This window comes from Rhinoraja longicauda, chromosome 12, assembly GCF_053455715.1.
Source record: "Rhinoraja longicauda isolate Sanriku21f chromosome 12, sRhiLon1.1, whole genome shotgun sequence".
Taxonomy (NCBI): domain Eukaryota; kingdom Metazoa; phylum Chordata; class Chondrichthyes; order Rajiformes; family Arhynchobatidae; genus Rhinoraja; species Rhinoraja longicauda.
The window spans coordinates 37,713,676-37,736,814 of NC_135964.1; the positions used below are offsets into that span (position 1 = coordinate 37,713,676).

A 23,139-nucleotide genomic window follows, 5' to 3' on the forward strand; every position below is an offset into this window, starting at 1 on the left:
AGTTTTGTATCAACTACCTAATGGAGAGGGAGAAGAGGGAATGACTGCACGGAAAATGATCTATGATTATGTTAGCTGCTTTTCCGTGGCAACATGAAGCGTCGAAAGGAGTCAGTTCGGGGTGCTGGATCTGATTTGTGTGATCGACTGGGCTACATCCACAACTCTCCACAGTTTCTTGTGGTCTTTGGCAGAGCTATTACCAAACCAAGTTGTGATACATTTAATAGGATGTTTTTTGTGGAGCATGTGTAGGAGACAATGCCAAACTGCCTTCATCTTCTGAGTAGAGGTGTTGTTGAGCTTTCTTGACCATTGCTTCAATGTGGTGGGTATATATAAATTGTTGGTGATATTTACACCTGGGAAAGTCTGGGGAAGGGTCGGTAGGAAATGAGTTTGGGACAAGGGCTAGCCAAAAGGAGGTGGTGTCGGATCTTTGGAGACTGGAGATTATTAGTTCAATGTTTGTGGGTTGGAGTTCATTATTCAATGGTGGTGAGTGAGATTCGTTAATTAGGGTTATGGTGGGTTTGGTCAGTGTCAGTGGGTGTGAGCAAGGTTGTTGGAGGATCTGATAGTTAAATGGAGGAAGCCTGAGGATGTTTTGAAAGGGACCTACACGAGCGGGGTACCAAGGATGGGATCTGCTCATGGAGGTACCTTTTTAAGTTGCTGAGACACAGACAAAAGGAAGGGCACAGGTATATGAGTGGTCTGTTGGTCATTTGTAGGGTTGCCAATTTTCTCACTCCCAAATAAGGAACAAAAGATGACGCCAGCGCCCCATGTGACCTCACCCAGCCAGCGGCCACATGCTCTTGCACCATCAATGGCGGCCGCCTGGGCCGGGAGTCTAGTTGCTACGCAACCTCCTTTAGGCGGTGTCCGGGCCTCCGGGCCTACACTGTTTGGCCTACAGTGGCCCCTGGGCCTACAGTGTCCGGGCCTACACTGTCTGGGCTAAAGTGGCCCCCGGGCGTACAATGTCCGGGCCTAATACGGGACAAACCAATTTAGTCCAATATATGGGATGTCCCGGCTAATACGGGACAGTTGGCAACCCTAGTCGTTTGTGCCTGATTAACGACTGGGGCAATGATGTACAAATGCAGGTTAAACGTAATTTGAAATGACTACGCACCTCCTGGTTCCTCTGTACATTCTTGTATCAAACGCATGGAGGACCTGAAAGAAAAATCACAGAATACATATATTAAGCCCCCAATTTTTCTTTACATTTTGTATTTTATTTTTAGACATGCTTTTTTAAATTGAAAATAAATACTATTACATAAAATATTGATCCAACACCCATTCAGGTTTTAAATATTTATGACGTAGCTGGTCTTTATAAACCAGCAATGAACTCATTTCACTGTCATGCTTTATTAATTTTTGAGCCACTAAATACTCTTTAATAGCAACAATTGCACACTGCGCCGACAAATATTAGACTGGAAATCTCACTGGTTGACAAAAGATTGTGGACATTTGGATTCAATTGTAAAATGTATAATCCAAAATATTAGCTGAAACCCATGTTGTTAAAATAAAAGTTGACTCATTTTGCATAAGAGAGCTTTCAGGGGTGGGCTGTCAAATCAACTTTTTTTGTGGCATGTTTGAATATCTGCAATTTGGTGCAAATATTCTAGGTGAAAACAAGCTTTAGCATTTAGGAATTGGTTTCAAATGTTATTTAAAACAAATATTTTCACAATTTTTAATAGATTTTTCTTTTTCTTGCAGTTTGGACCTGACAAAATTGTAATAACTTTAACAGGTAAAATAATTTGAATAAAATACAGTGCACTATCCTTGCCAAGTTTTCTGTTTGGTTCCTTTCTCTAAAAATCAAATTATTTGGATGTGTTATTTCCTTAAGAAATCTGTTTTAATAATTCTTGATTCATTTGTGCTCCTCTAGGTACAGATTTATGTTGACAGTAAGATTTTTTTCCCCATGCTTTGCTTACCACTGATGTTGTACAGACACGGCAGCAGTTATTTACAGTCTTCCAGTTCTTCAGCACTGTGCTTGTAACCAGAGAGGACCAGCAAAATGATAGGCAAAATTTACACAATGTCATGCCTTGCTATTTTCTTAGGACAATTTATGTGCACCTTGCACTTTATCCACTTTTACTGGTTAGATTCTTTTATTTTCTTTGGTAATGTCCATTTCAATGTTCTCTATGAAATTGCGCTCAAAAGTATTTATTTAGAACTGTAAATGTCTTCTGTCCTGAAGACATTTTCAAACCAAGGTTGAAATCTTCTTTATTACTCTCTCGTTAGTTTAAATATCTCAAACATGCTGGCCTTTTTTCTTCCATCTCTCATATAGTATCTTTGGGAGGGGTAGGGTCTGGAGTAAACCTCTAATACTATGAATGCACCTTTATTGTTATCTATATCTCCATCCCCCCTTCCCACTCGCTCGCCCATTATGTTCCTTTTCTCTTCCCCACTGGTTAGCTCTTTTAGTAATGGCCCCAACATTTTCAATATGTTTCTCTGCCCACAGTTCATTATCTTACTTTTCCGAGACTCCTTGGGTTATAACCATTGTCACCTTTGGTTTCCTTCCTTCAGACTTTCATTTCATTGTGTTATTTTTGCGTTATATAACCATGCTTTCATTTTCTTTCATCTTTCCTCTGTTTGGAGTTCTATAGCGAACTTCATTTTTATTTGTGTTTTTATTTATTTATTTTCCCTTCCCCCCCCCCCCCCCCTTCCCTCACAGCTGCTTTCTATTTTTATATCTTTTTTTTTGGCCTTTTCATTGTTTTGAAATTGCATGTCCTCCGCCTCACAAACATTATTTTGCCTTCCAGACTTGTGTAGTAAACTCTTTTGAATCTATTTTTCTTGTCTCCCTTGTCAACCTACTGTCAGCTTCCATCAAGCTGCTTTAAACTCTACGCAGTGGCATAGCACTATTCTCTACAAGGGTATTGATCCAGGACCTGTTTGAAATGCAACCCACCTGGCTTGTATTGATCTTGTCCCCTGGTGCCCAGGAATCTAAAATTCTTCCCTCGTAAACTGTTTCGCCATAAATTCATTAGCCCTATCTTTAGCTATATAGAGTCATACAGCTTGGAAACAGGCCCTTCGGCCCAACTTACCCACACCAATCACCATGTCCCAAATACACTAGTCCCAGCTGCCTGCATTTGGCCCAACTCCCTCTAAACCTATCCTATCCAAATACCTGTCTAAATGTTTCGTAAACATTGCGATAGTACCTGCCTCAACTACTTACCCCGCAGCTCGTTCCATACACTACTACCTTTTGTGTGAAAAAGTTACTCCTCAGGTTCCTATTAAATCTTTCCCCCCTCATCTTAAAGCTCTGTTCTCTGGTTCTTGATCCTACACTGGGCACGAGAGTCTGTGCGTTTATCCAATCTATTCCTTTCTTGATTTTGTACACCTCACTCATCCTCCTGCGCTGCAAGGAATAGAGTCCTAGCCTGCTCAACCTCTCTCTATAGCTCAGTCCCTAGATTCCTGCAATATCTTTGTAAATCTTCTATGCGCCCTTTCCAGCTTGACGACATCTTTCCTTTAACACGGTGCCTAGAACTGAATACAGTCGTCTAAATGCGGCCTCACCAACGTCTTATATATTGCTGCAATATGACCTCCCAATTTCTATACTAAATACTGATGAAGGCCTGTATATCCTTTTTGACCACCCTATCTTCAGTGATGCCACTTTCATGGAACTATCTGCCTGCACTCTTGGATCCCTCTTCCATACAACACTCCCCAGAGCCTTGACATTCGCTGTGTAGGTCCTGCCCATGTTAGACTTCCCAAAATGACACACCTCACATTTCTCTATTTAATTTCATCAACTATTTCTCAGCCCACCTGCCCAACCGATGAAGATCCTGGTGCAATTTTTGACATCTTCACTATATGATTTTATATTATAAAATAACATAGAATATTATTTTTGCTTCTACTGCTGTATATTATTTAAGATCCAATTTTGAACTTGTGCTTAATCAAATCTTTAGATACTGTTAACTTTGTCAACTTTGGACATTGCTGATCACAGAATGAAGCTGACTGTCAATAAATGTTAGACACAAAATGCTGGAGTAAATCAGTGGGTCAGGCAACATCTGGAGCAAAGGAATAGGTGATGTTTCAGTTGGGACCTTATTCTGTCTTAAAACTCTTACAATTTGTTTCGTTGGGTTGCTGTTGTTTAAATTAACTAAATTATTGCATCGTATGGGAGGCGCATTCCCAATCTCGTTGTACCCCTGTACAATGACAATAAAGATATATTGTATTGTATTGTATCAGACTCAGCCAAGGAGGGGGAAACTGTTAATTGAAATTTACAAGATATTTGATCAATTGTTAAAAAACACTATCCTTGCTCCTCGTTGCCCACAATTTCACTTCTTTACTCCCACTCAGTGTCCACTTTTGGTGTATTGCTGACCCACAGAGTTCTGGTCATTGCCAGGGTCTTTGGACCTCAGAGTGCCTATATAGACCTTGTATTTCCCCTCATTGCTCTGAAAGTCAAGACAGTGAACAGAAGCCAAGACTGCTTATTCCAAATAAGCAATTTTAAGTGAAGTCCAGCAACCTGAGTGTGTGACTGTTGTGTGATGACTGGATCAGGCTTTGTTGTGATGCTTTGCAGACCAGATGCTACCACCACTGTGCCCACCCCCTGCCTGTACAGCGTCCTCCTCGGGCGATCAACGTTGTTAACATTTTATAACTAATTGACACGGTATAGATGCGAAGCAAGCAGCATAGTCAAACCAAAAACTATTCCTTAGGAGCATATTACCAGGTAGCAATCTACTTAAAATGTTTAACTTGTAAGTTGTTTAACTTTTAGAGCATTGGAGTTTTATATTGTCAGCCAAGTTTCCAATGGTCATTTAATTTATTACAAAGTATTAAGCATTGTTTGTTTTCAAACAGATTTCCATACATTACAGCTGGATACCTCTCACTTGAAGAAATATAGTTTGTGGGAGAGACTGTCTGACTCGAACTTTGAGAATCACTCGGTCATTTTCCTTTGGTTTGCTGCAGATTACATAGATGAGATCAACAAACAGTTAAAAGTAGTTCCCCCAAAACAGGAATGTAAGTGTATTTTTACCATTCTTTTGGGATTTTATTTCTTTATGTTATACCTTATTCCTGGTTTTAAATCTGTGGCCGTTGAGCTTTTTGGAAATGAAAAAATATACTGTTCTGTCGTTGTGCCACCAAATCATGTTGGATGCTTGGCCAGTGAACGAGAATGCCCCGTTTGTTTTCTGAGGCAGTCAGTGTGTTTGGAACTTATTCCAGTACCCATCTGTCCAAGAAATACCCATCAGAAATTAATATTATGCCTTTACCCCCCCTCCCCCCCAACACCCAAAAATGATTCTGGCAAATTGTCAGAAAATCAGAACTATTTACACCCATTTGTATCTCTCTTAAAATTGCACTTAATGCTTATTTGTAAAGAAGTCAACTAACGGGGAATGTGATTGTAATGAGGAATATTTTCTGCTCTTCACAACAGTTGTTTTCTTTGCAGATAAGTGCAGTGAGTATATCTTCATTCAGCTTTCCCAATCTTTACAAGCTACAGAAACGGCAATATTGAAGAAAATTATGACTCTTATTGGTACAAGGAATGAAGTTGCAGACTTGTGCGAAATTATGTCTTTGGAAGAGACTTATCAGTTATTGGCTAAGCTTGATTCAGAGCAGAGCTCCTTCATATCGTCCTGCTGCAGATGTTTACAGCAACAAATGGACCCTGCTACCTTATCGCAGGATCACCAGATTTCACAGGTGACTTTGTAGATTAAGGTGGATCTAATGCAACTATTGTAAGTGCATAAAACAAAAGATTCCTCTGAATTCCTAGAGAGTATCCCAGATTGCTGAGGCTTTAAATCCAGTAAATCCAAAAATTTAAATTTGAATGTTTTTAAAAAAGCTTTATAGTTTCGAATATGCTATTGCAGTTACTGTTAATCGAGACTGGCTATGTACATTAAGTTCATTCTTGTGGTTGTGCATTATGCACCAAGTGCCAACATTAATTGTGCCGAGTGCCAAGTTAGGAAAAGGGGACGTACAACGAGATCTGGGTGTCCTAGTGCATCAGTCACTGAAAGGAAGCATGCAGGTACAGCAGGCAGTGAAGAAAGCCAATGCAATGTTGGCCTTCATAACAAGAGGAGTTGAGTATAGGAGCAAAGAGGTCCTTCTGCAGTTGTACAGGGCCCTAGTGAGACCGCACCTGGAGTACTGTGTGCAGTTTTGGTCTCCAAATTTGAGGAAGGATATTCTTGCTATTGAGGGCGTGCAGCGTAGGTTTACTCGGGTTAATTCCCGGAATGGCGGGACTGTCGTATGTTGAAAGACTGGAGCGACTAGGCTTGTATACACTGGAATTTAGAAGGATGAGAGGAGATCTTATTGAAACGTTAAAGATTATTAAGGGGTTGGACACGTTAGAGGCAGGAAACATGTTCCCAATGTTGGGGGAGTCCAGAACAAAGGCCACAGTTTAAGAATAAGGGGTAGGCCATTTAGAACTGAGATGAGGAAAAACTTTTTCAGTCAGAGAGTTGTGAATTTGTGGAATTCTCTGCCTTAGAAGGCAGTGGAGGCCAGTTCTCTGAATGCTTTCAAGAGAGAGCTAGATAAAGCTCTTAAGGATAGGGGAGTCAGGGGGTATGGGGAGAAGGCAGGAACGGGGTACTGATTGAGAATGATCAGCCATGATCACATTGAATGGCGGTGCTGGCTCGAAGGGCCGAATGCCCTCCTCCTGCACCTATTGTCTATTGAGATTTGGAATCCGTGTACAAACACAAGCCCCACTAATGACCTGTGGTTTCCCGATTCTCCTGTGGCACTGGACACCTCATGAAATCTAGCGGCATACTATGTATTTCTAAAGATTTCCTTGCACTTGCTGTGGGAACTTGAGTCCACTCATTTGACAAGGGGAGGAAATGCTAAGAGAGATCATTGAAAATTGACTGATATTCACAAACATTCGAACTTAATTTACCACAATTTAAAAAAAAATTAAAGCTTGGGGGTAAAAAAATCCAAGAAACCACTTAAAATAATTAGATTTGTTATTTTTTTCCCCCCTAAAAATTAGTTATTTTTTCACCTTTGCGCTACTTCCTCTCTGTTCAAATTAACAACACCTTGGAGAAAATCTGCAGAAGTTGGTACTTTTCCACTAGATTCCACTGTGTGTGCCGACTCAGAAAATTGCAGGTCCCTGCCAAGCACAAAGCTGGGACCTCTGCAAATGCACTTGAATTCCAAATGTATGTGTTATTACCGAGGCAAAAGGCTGGCATTTCTTTGCTGAATCAAAAAAGTTTTTTTGATCAGGCAGAAGGGGAAAGTTTAATGGAGATGTGCTGGGCAAGTTTTTTTTTGATCAAGCGTTGGAGGCCTGGAACCCACTTCCAGGGGTGGAGGTGGAGGCAGATACGATAGTGGTGTTTAAGAGGTTTTTAGATAGGCACATGGAAGTGCATAGAATAGAGGGATTATGGGTCATATACAGGTAAATGAGAACAAGGCACAAACATTGTGGGCCGAAGGGCACGTTCCTGTGCTGCACTGTTCTATGTTCATCCACAGCTAATAAAAGAAATGGAGTCCAAATGATCCAGTAAAAAGCTTCCCAAAATCGTTTGTATATAGCTCAAGAATAACATGAGTTCTTGATGGAAAGATAAGGGTGCTGTGAAATTGTGCTGTCTTACTTGCATGTAGCATGCAGGGAGGATCTTGTTAGAGGCGTACATGGAGGATTGTTGCATGGCTTAATCAGGGTGAGGATGGATGTATGTGGACGAGAAAATAATAATAGTTCTATAAACCATACTATTTGAGGTAGTGAAGTAGTAAACCTGGGTGCAGGAATGCACTAAAGAAACATTTAGGAGCCTGTGATGCAGTAAAATTGATTGTTCTTTATTGGCACGTGTCGAAGTGAATTTGATATTTTATCAACTTTTATTCAAGTGTGAAATAGTTAAGAACAGGAAGAAACATAAGAACGTATTTAAAAGTATACAAAATTGTGCAGCTGCAGTGAAAATAGATGGATGATGTGATGTTGGCAGACATTTGCGAGTTTCACTCAAACACTATCAAAAACTGCTCATAAAAGAGTTGCTGCTGGAATTAATTAGTAACAATTGAGGACGAAAGGATGATTAATTTGGAAAGTGCAACCCTGGTGCAGCAGAGAGCCAAATTTTCTATTATGCTAAGGTTGCCATTTTGGGATTTAGCTCTGCTTTACGCTGCTTTGTACTTTGAAAGGTCACTTCCATTGGTACTGAACAATAACATTCCTCCCTTCCTGCAAATGTCAAGTGCTGATTCTATAGGTATATTAAGAATAAAAGGGTGGCTAGGGAAAGAATAGGTCCTTAGATCAGCATGGGTGTCTTTGCGTAGAGCTACAAGAGATGGGGAGACATTAATTGAATACTTCTCAGCGGTTTTATTGACAGAATGATAATGGACGCTAACGAATTGAGGCATTGGAGTTGTAATGTTTTGGATCAGATATTTATTACCAAACAGGAGGTATTGAGTTTGAGTTTAGTTTATTATCACTTGTACCGAGGTACAGTGAAAAGCTTTTGTTGCATGCGAGGAAGTCAGTGGAAAGACAATACATGATTACAATCAAGCCACCCACAGTGTACAGATACATGATGAAGGCAATAACATTAATGACGTTTTGTGCTAGATAAAGTCCAGGAAACTCCGATCAAAGATAGTTTGAGAGTCTTTAATGAGGTAGATTGTAGTTCAGGACTGCTCTCAAGTTGTTGGTAGGATGGTTCAGTTGCCTGATAATAGCTGATAAGGAACTGTCCCTGAATCTGGAGGTGTGCATTTTCACACTTATGTACCTTTTGCCCGATGGGAGAGGGGAGAAGAGGGAGTGGCTGGGGTGCGACTCGTCCTTGATTATGCTGGTGGACTTGACAAAGTAGCATGAGGTGTAAAGGAGTTGAAGGTAGGGAAGTTGGTTTGTGTGATGGTCTGGGCTGCATTCACAATTCACTGCAATTTCTTACGGTCTTGGATGGAGCTGTGTTGGCAGTCTTAAGGTGCATTAAGGTTGGTAAATTCCCAGGGCCCGACCAAATGCATCTTCGGACCTTTGTAGGAAGCTGGAGAGGAAATTGCAGAAGCCCTTGTAAAGATAATTGCATCATATTTGGGATTGTTTTTCTAATTGGAGGACCGTGCCCAGTGGAGTGCCACAGGATCCAGTGCTCGGTCCACAGTTGATTGTTATCTACATTTATGATTTGCATGACAATCTAGTTTTGGAAGACCGAGCGATGGCTAACATTGTACCACTATTTAAGAAGGGAAGCAAGGACAAGCCAGGGAACTATAAGATGGTGAGCCTGATATCAGTGGTGGGAACATTGCTGGAGACGACTCTGAGGCACAGTATCCAGCGGCAACTGGAAAGGCACAGACTGATTAACGATAGTCAGCATGTCTTTGTGCATGACAAATCGTGTCTCACAAATCTGAAGAGGTCACTAAGAGGACTGATGAGGGCAGGGCAGTGGATATTGTTCAGCTTGCAAGTGTTGGCTTACGGCTTTAGTTTAGTTTAGAGAAGCAGTGTGGAAACAGGTCCTTTGGCCCACTGAGTCCCCGCCGACCAATGATCGCTCGTACACTAGTTCCATGCCAACACACTAGGAACAATTTACAGATGCCAATTAACCTTTTACAAACCTGCACGTCTTTGGAATGTGAGAGGAAACTGGAGCACCCGGAGAAAGCACATGCAATCACAGGGAGCGTGTCCAAACTCTGTACAGGCAAGGCCTGTTGTCAGAATCGAACTCTGGTCTCTGACGCTATAAGGCAGCAACTCTACCGGTGCGCAACTGTGCCACCCTCATGGTGAGAGATAAGAGATTTAAGAGGGACCTCTTTGGCAACTTTCTCACTCAAAGGGTAGTCCATATCTGGTGTGAGCTGTCAGAGGAAGCTATAAAAGCAGATATAATTACAGCTTTTAAAAGACATTTGGACAGATATGTGGATAGGAAGGGTTTGGAGGGCTATGGGCCAAATGTGGGCAAATGGGACTAGCACGGCATGCCAACCTGGTTGGCATGGGCAAGGTGGGCCAAAGGGCCTGTTTCTGTGCTGTGTACTTCTGATGATTTAGAAAGAGCAAGAGTGAAAAATCAGAAATCTACATATTACTAACTTTCAGAGCAACTAGAATATTGTACTTTTAAGCATAGCCTTGGTTTGAATGTATTTAATATCTACTGATATTGCAATGGAGTTGGAATTGTCACTTGTGCTGTAAACAATTTTCTGCTCAGATTTTGGAAATACATTCTTAAGGGCATTTTGACATCAGCTGCATTAGAAAGGAATATGCAATGCGGGATCTATTTTGGTGAATGTAGAACGTTACATTTTTGCACATTTCCACTTTTTTTCCATAGGAAGAAAATGCATATTCAACAAGAGTAAATAATTATACCTTGCGTCATGTATGGGAAAAGGATCATTATGTAGTTTCGCTTGCTTCAAAGCAAGAGAAGCAGAGGCATATATTTAGACAAAGTCGACCAGCTCAGAAGTAAGTTTGTTTTATGTCAGCTGGTAATAATTAATTAACACCAATAAAAGGAAAAATATATAGACCATACAAATATGGGCAACAAGATTTTATGTGAGTATGTGTGTGTGCATGCAAGACATTAAGAATCGAACAAAGTTAGTATTTAAATCTCTGGTAATCACATCCCAGCTCCGTAGTTTTGAATCCTTGATTACCTATAAGTACTAACTGAAGCACTTGAATAGCCAACTGTGAAGATCCTCAAAATGAGGCTAATCATTACACAAATACCTCAGTCCCCTCCAAAGATCACTTGTGTATCACTGCCTGTGCTGTTTACCATGGAAGTCAGCTGTGAAGGACAGATCATTTTTTATAGAAGCCTTAGTGCTGCAACCAAAGTTTGGCTTAAGCACATTTGTCGGATATCAGTCCAGAACAAGAGAGGCTATACTTCATTTTGAAGATAACCTTTCTGAATGATTTCTGAAAATTTACAGAGGCCAATTAACCAAGGCTGCACGTCTTTGGATGTTGGAGGAATTGGGAACACCTGGAGGAAACCTATGTAGTCAGAGAACGTGCAAACTCCACACAGACAACACCCGAGGTCCGATTTGAATACAGATCCCTGGCGCTGTGAGGCAGCAGCTCTACTAGCTGTGCCACTGTGCTGCTCAGAGATGGGTGGTTTTAGTTGCAGATGGGTGAACAAAGGCTTGAGAGAAAAGTGATAGAAAGGTGTTGGATAATGAGTCAAATGACATCTATGATTGTCCCACCCATTCTCAGTTGTATGATCAGCTTCCTATACTTACGCTGTCATTCAGAAAGTATGAGGTAATAACTTTAGCACAGAAACTGTGAATCGTAGTTTTAACAATTACATTAAGAAGAAAGGAACAATTTTATGATAAACTGGTAATTGTGTCCCTAATTTGTGTTTATCTTTTAATAAAGTGTAATTTGTGCATCCCATATTGTGTATAAATGCCCTCTGTTTTAAACAGCCATCATTCAGTTGTTTTATAATCTATACAATCATGTATGCACGGTGCAAAGAGGAAGTCCATTCAATTCACCAGACTGCTGTGCAGATGAGCGATTGGTATTTATACAAAAAGTAAAACGCTAAAGTTTCCGAACATGACATCAACCTTCACCTCAAAAAAGCTTTAGGGGGTCGCTGTTGGCCGCTTTATGGTTAGTGATACTCTAGATCAAAAGGAGAAATGGCTGGCAGTTACAAAGGACTGTGTCAGTGTAGTTCACATGCCTAATGCTCAGCATTCAGTGCTGACATTAAGCCAGTTACCTCCAAGATCATAAAATTCAATAACGTGACATATAGTAATTTCCTTTTTTACTCAATTAGATTGGCTAATGTTTTAACATTTTTCAACAAGTGATTTCATTTTTGAAAAATATTTTCACATCTTAAATGTATATTTTAAGAGTTTTTAAAAATATGTATATTTCTGAATGTTTGAGACATGCAAATATGAATATTTGAGATATGGCTCACCCAAATGTAATTTATTTACTGTTGCTTTGCACTGGTGATCATTTATTCTTCCTTGTCCTCCCACCATGTAATGAGACAACACTGTTGGGCTGGCCTGGAGGCAGAAATTGACCAGGAGTGATTAGTGAAAGATAAATTTGTACTTGGATCAACAGCATGTTCAATGAATGTGTGTTGATTGATTTAAAGAAGCAATATTTGAACTGTTAGCAGATTCATTATGATGCATCTTGTGTTACCATTATCACTGATCTATTTTTTTCTTCTACTTGCTTTACAAATGATGTCATTTAGTTATTTTTAGTTTTGGGAGATTTCTTATTCAATGCAGGGTAGCTGATGATTATCAAGTACAAGGAAATGTTTGGGGTCACGTGGATTAGAAATATCTAATTATGTATATTATCAAATTTAATTTGCAGCATTTTGTCCCTTTCACTTGTCTTTAACCAATTAATAAATTAATGAGCAAATCCTGCCATTTAGTAATTTCGCTAGTACCGGGCTCCCCAGGTTATGAATGAACCGATTTACAGGTCCAAGTTTACGTAAATCCTTCCATGGATTTTAAGATAGTAACTAGAATAATAAAGTATTTAATCATATCAATAATGATTGGATCTAGCATATATTCCATTAGTTTAATTATGGGTAGTGTTAGGGCGATTGTTCAAATGAATTGAAAAAATTATATCGGTTGTATGCATGGTGATATGATAAGGGTTACTGTTAAAAAAAAACCTTTGATTTAAGGAAAAATAAGCTTATGGATAGTTCTCAGGAACAGAATTATTGTATAACCTAAGAAATTCCTGTATAGGTATTTGTTTATGTTGCAAAACTAAAAATGATTTTATCCAGATAATTGGAACTGATTGGAGGCAAAGGAAAAGTTCTAAAATATGTTCTTCACTCTTCCTAGAATAATAGTTTTCCCTCCTCCACCAACCAAAGGAGGACTTGCAGTTACAACTGAAGATTTAGAATGCCTGGAAGAGGGAGAGTTTCTCAATGATGTCATCATTGACTTTTATTTAAAGTAAGTCTTGTCTATATATTCTACATTCTCCAGATATTTTGTAAGTGCACCATCTCTATTAGAGATAAAATTGCCAGTGGTAAGAAAAAAATCAGCAATTCATCATAATTATTCCTGCTGAGCATCATTAAACAGAATTAATAGTGTAGTCACAAAGTTCAGCAAGTGTTTGTTCTTTTCTGCTCAAATATATATTTTTGATCTTTCTCAAAAGTCATTTTAGTACTCAAATCAGAATTCAACTTGACCAAATTTTACAACTGAAAATTTCTAAATCATTCGGCTGATTTGATAAAATCATTTGTACTCAACTGGGTTTTATTAATAGCCACAGTGACTGGATATATTTCTCGAGTTATCACCAGTCCTACAGATGTTAATTACTTTAGGAATAAGCTTGCAGCCCCCTTTGTCTTCGAAGATCTTTCTTCATCCCAAGTGTCCTGAGAAAAGTATCTGCATACTATTAGTATAGTACTATTGGTAGTTGACATTTAAGAGTGTATAACAGATTTAGTGTATCACTAAATGCAAGCCAAATTTCAGTCAAATGGAAAAACCAGCAGATCAGGTAGCATCTGTGGAAAGCGTACCTGTCAACATTTTTGAACTGGGAAAAAGAAGAAGAAAAAAAACAAAAACAGTTTCAAAAAGGACCATAGTTAGGACAGAGATGTGTAAAACAAAAGTAATGTCGGTCGCTACATTTGCCTGTTCCCTCTAGTGGGACAGGTGCTGTTAACTGAACCAGGTCTGCATTGCATTTTTAACATGGGAATTGGATCAAATTAACAATGTGAACCTTTGTATGTAGATGGACCTGATTACCAACATTGTAAAGTGTGCTACTTTGCAGGGATGTTTTTATCCTTGACTATTGAATCCAGTGACTCAAAAATATTTTTAGTTTCTACCCTTTTTTTCACCATTTAGCGAAAAAATATTAATAAATATAACATTGCATTCTAAATTATTCATTTCTGTACCATATAATTGTTTTTATAAATGTGAACAGTATTTGCATCAGGTTAAACCTAGTGGGTAGATTTCTCACTGTGCGAGCTAGAAAAAATGCTGGCCTGCTGGGCTGCATGAGGAGTTTACTGATGCTTTGCAAGAGCTACTGGCAGCAATGGAACATAAAACCAATGATGAAATTTGGATCTTCTGTGAAGAAATATTGTTAATTCCAATAAATGTCCAGGCACGGGCAGAAAAAGTTGACTTTTTTTTGCAGTGCTGTTATAAGAGTCAAGTTTGTAAAAATCTCTTTGCATATCGTTAATTTTGATCAATGTGTAATAGTTCCACTTTACACAGGTTAACTACCTGCAATTAATGTAGACTATGCTTAACAGTGTTAGCTGTGAGGAGGATGCTAGGCGGCTGCAAGGTGACTTGGATAGGTTAGGTGAGTGGGCAAATGCATGGCAGATGCAGTATAATGTGGATAAATGTGAGGTTATCCACTTTGGTGGCAAGAACAGGAAAGCAGACTATTATCTGAATGGTGGCCGATTAGGAAAAGGGAAGATGCAACGAGACCCGGGTGTCGTGGTACACCAGTCATTGAAAGTAGGCATGCAGGTGCAGCAGGCAGTGAAGAAAGCGAATGGTATGTTGGCATTCATAGCTAGGGGATTTGAGTATAGGAGCAGGGAGGTTCTGCTGCAGTTGAACAGGGCATTGGTGAGACCACACTTGGAGTATTGCGTACAGTTTTGGTCTCCTAATCTAAGGAAAGACATTCTTGCCATAGAGGGAGTACAGAGAAGGTTCACCAGATTGATTCCTGGGATGAAGAAAGACTGGATAGACTCGGCTTGTACTCGCTGGAATTTAGAAGATTGAGGGGGGATCTTATAGAAACTTACAAAATTCTTAAGGGATTGGACAGGCTAGATGCAGGAAGATTGTTCCTGATGTTAGGGAAGTCCAGAACAGTTTAAGGATAAGTGGGAAGTCTTTTAGGACCGAGATGAGAAAGGTTTTTTTCACACAGAGAGTGGTGAATCTGTGGAATTCTCTGCCACAGAGGGTAGTTGAGGCCAGTTCATTGGCTATATTTAAGAGGGAGTTAGATGTGGCCCTTGTGGCTAAAGGGATCAGGGGGTATGGAGAGAAGGCAAGTACAGGATACTGAGTTGGATGATCAGCCATGATCATATTGAATGGCGGTGCAGGCTCGAAGGGCCGAATGGCCTACTCCTGCACCCTATTTTCTATGTTTCTATGTTTCTATAATTCAGAATTGATTAATAGAGTAGTTTTTCCTTTTATGTAATATGAGTCTGGAATGAACATTTTCAAGTGAATTATTCATTCTAAGACGCGTTCTACCAAAACATGTTGCATTCATTTTTCATTGTAAAAAGCTCAATGCAAAATTCAGCCAAGTTATCACAAATGCATTTACATAAATCATTTCTATATTCTAAAAGGTACTTGTTGCTCAAGAAAGCACCCAAAGAGCTTGCTGAGCGTACTCACATTTTTAGTAGCTTTTTTTATCGACGCCTGACCCGCAAGGATAATGCTGAATCAGAGGAGCCGAATAATCTTTCGTAAGTGAATTTACCACGATTTCTACATACTTTTGTAAGTTTTGGTATTGTTTTAATAAAACTGCTCAAGGAACACGGGCAGAATCTGTGGAGGGAAATGAATGGACGAAATTTCATGTTGGGACTTCACCTGGGTCTTGATCTGAAACGGTGACTGTCCCATTTTCCTCCACAGATGCTGTCTGACCCGCTGAGTTGAGCTCCTCCATCAGTTTTGTTTTCATTCAACAATTCCATTGTAGTGTTTTGTTTATTTGCAAATAACATTCAGTAGCAAATGTGTAATTTATTCGCTCGGACTGAGTTGCATGTTGTGTTGCCCTTGTAGAATACAGTACAAGAGGCATCAACGTGTGAAAACGTGGACTCGTCATGTGGATATCTTTACAAAGGATTTCATATTTATGCCTGTTAATGAAGAGTGAGTATGCTTTTTGTTGAAAAGCAGATGTTTCTGAAATATATAATCTGAATTTGGGTGAAGTGGTGTGATTTAACTGAAATATTATTGTTATCTGGCAGAATCTGCAATCTTTTTGTTTTGTGCGAGAGCTGTTAAGTGTTGTACAAGAGCATTGAAGTGCTTTGTGCAAGAGCTTTGAAGTGTTAACGCTAGAAATAGCTTATTATTAAGATAAGCCATACTTTTACCCATTTTTGTATGACTTACACTTGGCAAATTGAATATAGTGACAAGAAATGTTGAATGCTGTGTTTTAGCTGTACAAGTGAAAGATTTATCCATTTGACCAGATCATCAGATGAAGGCTGAAGGGACATTTGAAATATTAATTATTAGTAACTGAACTAGGGGTAAATTGGAAAAATGCATTTAAAAAACCCCAACTTATTTCTGTCATATTATGTTCCAGGTCTCATTGGTACCTAGCCGTTATTTGTTTTCCTGGGTTAGACAAAATAGTTTATGAATCTGATATAGCCAATGAACCAAAGACCAGCAAATTACTTTTAAATCCATCATCCACACATTCTAACAGTGAAAACGTGAGCAAAGACCACATATTATCACCAGATGAAACTGATGGGAATACCTCTGAGAGTATGCCATCAGAGGATTCAGAAGGTAAGAAGCCCATGCCTTTGACTTGCATATTTATCGTTTTATTATTTTGTAATATATTTTCATTTGTAGTTTGTATAAGCAAGCCTACAATAGTTTTAGTATTTATCTCAGTACAAATGCACCAGTGGTCCTAATTGGATTCTGCAGTGAATTAGAAGAATAGAACAGCACAGCATTGGAACAAGCACCACAGCCCACAATGTATGTGCTGAACATGACATCAAGATAAATTAATCCTATCTGCCTGCACACCATTCCATTCTCTGTGTATCAATGTGCCTACCTAAAAAGCCTCTTAAACCCCACTCAAATTAAAAATACACACTGGATGAAACCAAAACACGTTGAACATATCTTTACCAAAGCCATGTAATGAATCACTTGACTGAAGAAATGAAGCGTGAAAAAATAGTTCAAACAAAATTTTATAAAAGCTCATCCTTTCAACATTTGCTTAAGCCTCAAAATGCTATATTCATGGTTATTTATGCATCTTTTATGCTTGCTTTTTAGAAAAAGAGTCCTACTTTATGGTCATCCCCTGCCAGTTTCCTCAATGGTGCTGAAGCCCCAAGAAGCCTTTTTCTTTCAAAATATTTATTTGCAACTCCTTTTATGTTGATCGTTCCGTATAATTTAGTTTATGTGCGGCAGCTCCTTACATTAGAAAAATGGGCAGTCATGAGCAACTTCTAATTATTCATTACAATGGTATTATGGATTAATTCAGTATGGTGGAGATTGGCATAAAATGCCATCCAGGTCAGTGTTTTGCTTATCGAGGCATTTACTTTAATATTCCAACCAAATTTTGTTTATTTCAGATAAAGATTCCAGCACAGTTCCCTGTGCAACTCCTTTAGTTTCACCCGGTCCCAACATACAGGTAAATAGTAATGGTGATTTAGTCTCATTTTTCTAAATAGTTATTCTCTTGGAAATGGACTGTTTGCTTCAAAGTTAATTTAAAAGTAAGTACATAGAAAATGTAGCCACTGTTTTGAAAAGCTGGAAAAGATCTAGAGTTATTGTCAAACTTTACTTTGCATTTTTGTTTCAGCGGAGCAGTGTACAAGGCATATAAAATTGAGTTTCATTACTGGGTCATTAAGGCACAAGATTCTGGGAATCATGAAGTCTGGGAATGCTTAATCTTAATTTAAAAAAATACCAGTGGAGTAACTCCTGTGGGTCAGGCAGGATCTCTGGAGGACTTGCATAGGTGACATTTCATTTCGGGACTTCTTCAGAGTGATTGGAGTAGGGGAGGAGAAAGCTGGAATAGAGGTGGGGCGGGACAAAGCCTAGGTAGATTTAGGTGAGAGAGGGTTTCATTGGCAGTTAGGTGGAAAAAGGTTTGAGATGAAAAGGAGACAAATGGGTGTCAGATAAGAATAGAAGAAGAATTAAATGTGAAGCTGCGGGAAGGAACAAGCAGGGGATAGGGGTCCAGGATAGTGGGAGAATTGGATACGCACTGAGTGGGGCACAGGAAAGGGAACGGGGAAATAAACGGGCGGGGGGGGGAGGAGGGGAAATAAGTGGTGTTAACTAAAATTGGAGAGTTCAATATTAATATCGAAGATAGACACAAAAAGCTGGATTAACACAGCGGGGCAGGCAGCATCTCTGGAGAGAAGGAATGGGTGATATTTCGGGTCGAGACCCTTCTTCAGACTCAAGAACTTCAGACTCAGTCTGAATAAGGATCTCAACCTGAAACGTCACCCATTCCTTCTCTCCAGAGATGCTGCCTGTCCCGCTGAGTTACACCAGCTTTTTGTGTCTATCTTCGGTTTAAACCAGCATCTGCAGTTCCTTCCTACACACTCAATGTTAATTTCGTTGGGTTGTAAGCTATTCAAGAGGAATACGAGGTGCTGGTTCCTCCAATTTGCGAGAAACCCAACTCTGGTAAAGGAGGTGGCCCAGTTTAGAAATGGCAGTATGGAAATGGGAAGTGGAGCTAAAATGGTGAGCAACCGGGAGATCCAGCAGGCCAAGGCAAAATGAGACAAAGCACAAACTGGTGGAACAGCACTTCATATTCCACTTGGGTAGCTTACAACCAATGATATAAACATTGAATTCTCCAATTTTAGATAACACCAACTACCCCTCCCCCTTCCTTGTGCCCCACTAGGGCTCACACCTGGTTCTCCCTCTATCCCGCCCCCAATTCTCCCTCCTTCCCTTCCACTGTCCCCTTCCACCCATATCCCTTCATCTAGCTTCTCTTTTCACTCCTCTTCTCTCCTTCTTACACTCTTTTGTTTCCTTTTCCATCTCGCCTTTGTCCATTCATCTGCCAATTAAATCCCCCTCGCCCTTCTCCACTGTTCACTTGCCAGACTTTGCAGGGTGACTTGGACAGGTTGTGTGAGTGGGCGGATGCATGGCAGATGCAGTTTAATGTGGATAAGTGTGAGGTTATCCACTTTGGTGGTAAGAATAGGAAGGCAGATTATTATCTGAATGGTGTCAAGTTAGGAAAAGGGGACGTACAACGAGATCTGGGTGTCCTAGTTCATATCCTAGTCACTGAAAGGAAGCATGCAGGTACAGCAGGCAGTGAAGAAAGCCAATGGAATGTTGGCCTTCATAACAAGAGAGTCAGATAGTTGTAAATCTGTGGAATTCTCTGCCTCAGAAGGCAGTGGGGGCGAATTCTCTGAATGCATTCAAGAGAGAGCTTGATATAGCTCTTAAGGATAGCGGAGTCAGGGGGTATGGGGAGAAGGCAGGAATGGGGTACTGATTGAGAATGATCAGCCATGATCACATTGAATGGTGGTGTTGGCTCGAAGGGCCGAATGGGCTACTCCTGCACCTATTGTCTATTGTATCTCCTCTGCACCCTCTCCAGTGCTATCACATCTTTCCAATACTATGGTGATCAAAACTGCATACAGTTCTCCAGCTGTAGTTTGACTTATGTCTTATAATGTTAGAGCAAAACCACCTACTCTTGTATTATAATGCCTTGAAAAATGAAGGCCAGTACCCTATTGGTGCTTTAACCATGTAATCTTCCTGTGCTGCCACATTCAAAGATCTTTGGACTCGTGGACCAAGGACCCTCTGTTCCTCTATACAGACCACATAATTGATATTGTATGTGCTGGCCTCATTGGTGCTCCCAGGATGCATCACCTTGCACTTATCATGATTAAAACACCTGCCCTTTCTCAGCCCATTTCACCAACATGTATTGTACATCAACATTGCAGACTAAGAGTACCCTCCCCTGTCAACAACTCTACCAATCTCTGTGTCCCCATCAAAATTGCCAATCATGCCTCCTAAATCCCCATACAAATAATTCACGTATATTACAAGTAGCAAGGGTCCGAGTACTAAATCCCTGCAAAACACCACTAGTCACATGTCTGCAATAACAAAACAAACCCTCTACTATTACCCTCTGCCTTTTATTGTCATGCCGGTTTGGATTTTGATTTGCCACCATGCCCTGGACTGCATGGACCCTAATCTTTTTAAACTAGTCTCCCATGCGGGATTTTGTGGAAGACCACATGTAAAATGCAATTAACATAAAGATAAAAAATATCTGTATTGTACATATTTCTACAGTTCCTATATCTTTGACCCCCCCCCCCCCCCCCCCCCGTCTCCATTCTCCACAAAGATGAAGATATGCCAAGTTCAACCCAACTAATATTCCTGCTGTACCCCAGTTGTCTGTTCTGTTGAATGCTCTTGGTCTGGTTTAAAGTGCGGATGGAAGCAACTGATTTGTAATACATTAGTTTTATTGAATAAGTATCAAGACAGCAAACTGTAACATGTACTTTATTTATTTCAATTCCCAATGCATGGCGCACAGTTTCAGTGATCACTTTCTTACTTTCTTGGTTGAGATTAGTTAGGACAGGTTAGAAATAAATTTGTATGCTTTATTAGTACTGGTTCTATATTGTCACATGTACTAAGATGCAGTTAAAATAAAACTTTGTTTGTATGCTTCCAGTCAAATCATACTATAGAGAGACACAATGTGCTGAAGTAACTCAGCAGGTCAGGCAGCATCATGGGAGAAAAAGGATGGGTGATGTTTCAGGTCAGAATCCTTCTTCAGACTGAATAAGTTTGAAGAAGGGTCCTGACCCGAAACGTCATTTGTCCATTTTCCCCAGTGATGCTGCCTGAGGTGTACAGTGAGGTGGAGATGGGGTTGATGGTTTGCATGATGGACTGGACTGATCCACAATTCTTTGTAATTTTTGCAGCCTTGGGCAGAGTGGTTGCCAAACTATGCGCTATGTTGCATGCTACATTTACCAATTAACAGAATAGAGCTACCCTTTTAGAATATTATTTAATTTTTTACAGGAATGTATAAAAGTACCAAAGAATCTACACCAACAAAGAGTTAAGATACTCAAACAGTAAGTTGGATTGAAGTTATTATTTCCTAATTGATTTTGATTCCAAGCAATGTATTATTGTTGGAAATAGGTTTCTGTTCTTTTGAAGATAGCTTAATATTTTGACGAATGCCACAATATAATGAGCAGTCCCTTTGATATTTAATTATTTTGAATCAAGCTGTAATATTTTGGCATTGGGAAGTTTTACATTTTACAACTAATCTTCTCACAAAGTCCTGAAGTTAAGAACTAAACTCAAAATTGTTGTGCCTATGTGGGATGTATAAAATCTTCTTTGGAGAATTGTTCATGCCATCCAATTCTGGCATGTTTCAGAACAGATTCTTTCAGGACATTACTGAAGATAGCTGTATGGATTTTTATGCAAATCAGAATATAGTGAACTGCCGAGAGGATTCAACATTTTTAAACATTCAGAAGAACTTTCTGTGCCAAAATGTAGATGGGAAGGGATGACAGCATATCCATTTCCCTCCTGGGATAAAGTTCTATCATATCATAATCTTTGGGAATGTAGTGAGGCAAGTGGAGGCACGGTAGGGTTGGAAAACATTTTGTAAAAAGTGACTACGGTTTGATTGAATCATTGATTGAAAGATACAGCATGGAAAAAGACCCTTTGGCCCACCAAGTCCATGCAGACAGCACCCAAGGTGAGGATCAAACTTGGGACTCTGGCGCTGTGAGGCAGTAGCTCTATGAGCTACGCCACTATGCTGCCAAATCTGTAAGGCAGTATGAAGATGGGTAAGGATACACAAGAAATTATGGTTGTGAATTGGGAGGTGTGATTTTGACATGATAAGACAAGACCTGGCAAAAGATACTTGCAGACAAATATGAAATAATAAGACTTCAGGCCCAGTGTATTTCCATAATGGTAAAAGTTAAATTGAGCAAATAAAAAGGAACCCAAATGTCAAAGGCATAGAGGTTGGATTAAAACCCCCCATCATATCTCGGGTTTAAAGAACTGAACACAAGTGAGGCCCGACAGGAACATAGAATGTATAGGGGAGACACTTAAACAATAATGCTAAGATTTGTCACAAAATGACACTGGTAGAAAAGATTATGCATTATCTCTTTTTTATGTATAGTAGGACAAGACAGTAACCAGGACCCAGTAATGACCATAGTGCCCTTCAATGCATGCAGTTGTGAGATCGGAAACACATACTTGCCATTTGTATTCAGTATGGAGCAGAACATTGCAGTTGGAGAATTCGGGGAGAGGATCATATCTTTGTCTATGCAATGCATTATGTCTAATGTCTAATATTAAGGAGCTTTTTAGAAATTGATAAGCAAAAATTCCCCTCTCTTCAAGTTTGTATGGTTGGTTTGCAAAGTATAGTTTGCACATGGCTTTTTAAAGTAGCCCTTGCTGATGAGAAAGTATTTCAGTTTACCCATTGGTCTTCATTAATTTTATGTTTTCTTACTATCTATACAATCTGTGTCTTAGTTGCAAGCTCTCTATATAAAGAATATTTCAGATTTGCTACAAAGAAAAATAATCCTAATTTCTGTGGCTTTGCAAATTGAAACTAAACCTTTCCAATCTAAACTTTTCCAAAATCAAGGAATAATAGTTATCTAAAAGGCTCAAATGGTAATTAATATTTTTCATTGGGAAATGGCGCAGTTGATTCATTTGTACAAAATGATTTCAGTCTCTACATTTTTTTTAATGAAATGAGTTTTGGTAACTGATATTTTTAATTATATCTTCAGGCCGTGCATTCTTATAATGGACTCTTTAAGAGCAGCTTCACAATTGCACACAGTGAAGATTTTGAGAGAGTGAGTATCTGTAAAATACGGCTATCTGTTTGACTATGGCAGAAAC

The 23,139-nt window shown here is 39.5% G+C and overlaps 1 protein-coding gene across 6 annotated transcripts in view; it reads left to right on the top strand.

Moving 5' to 3' along the window:
• Positions 1-23,139, top strand: part of LOC144598927 (sentrin-specific protease 7) — a 69,958-nt gene that overhangs the window by 39,819 nt on the left and 7,000 nt on the right. For all 6 annotated transcript variants that reach the window (XM_078409515.1, XM_078409519.1, XM_078409518.1 and 3 more), the window contains 11 exons: positions 1,753-1,786; positions 4,972-5,139; positions 5,585-5,844; positions 10,545-10,681; positions 13,111-13,227; positions 15,669-15,791; positions 16,120-16,212; positions 16,664-16,875; positions 17,700-17,761; positions 21,229-21,284; positions 23,025-23,093. In XM_078409515.1, the coding sequence (XP_078265641.1) occupies positions 1,753-1,786; positions 4,972-5,139; positions 5,585-5,844; positions 10,545-10,681; positions 13,111-13,227; positions 15,669-15,791; positions 16,120-16,212; positions 16,664-16,875; positions 17,700-17,761; positions 21,229-21,284; positions 23,025-23,093 (1,331 nt within the window). The remainder of the gene's footprint in view (positions 1-1,752; positions 1,787-4,971; positions 5,140-5,584; positions 5,845-10,544; positions 10,682-13,110; positions 13,228-15,668; positions 15,792-16,119; positions 16,213-16,663; positions 16,876-17,699; positions 17,762-21,228; positions 21,285-23,024; positions 23,094-23,139) is intronic.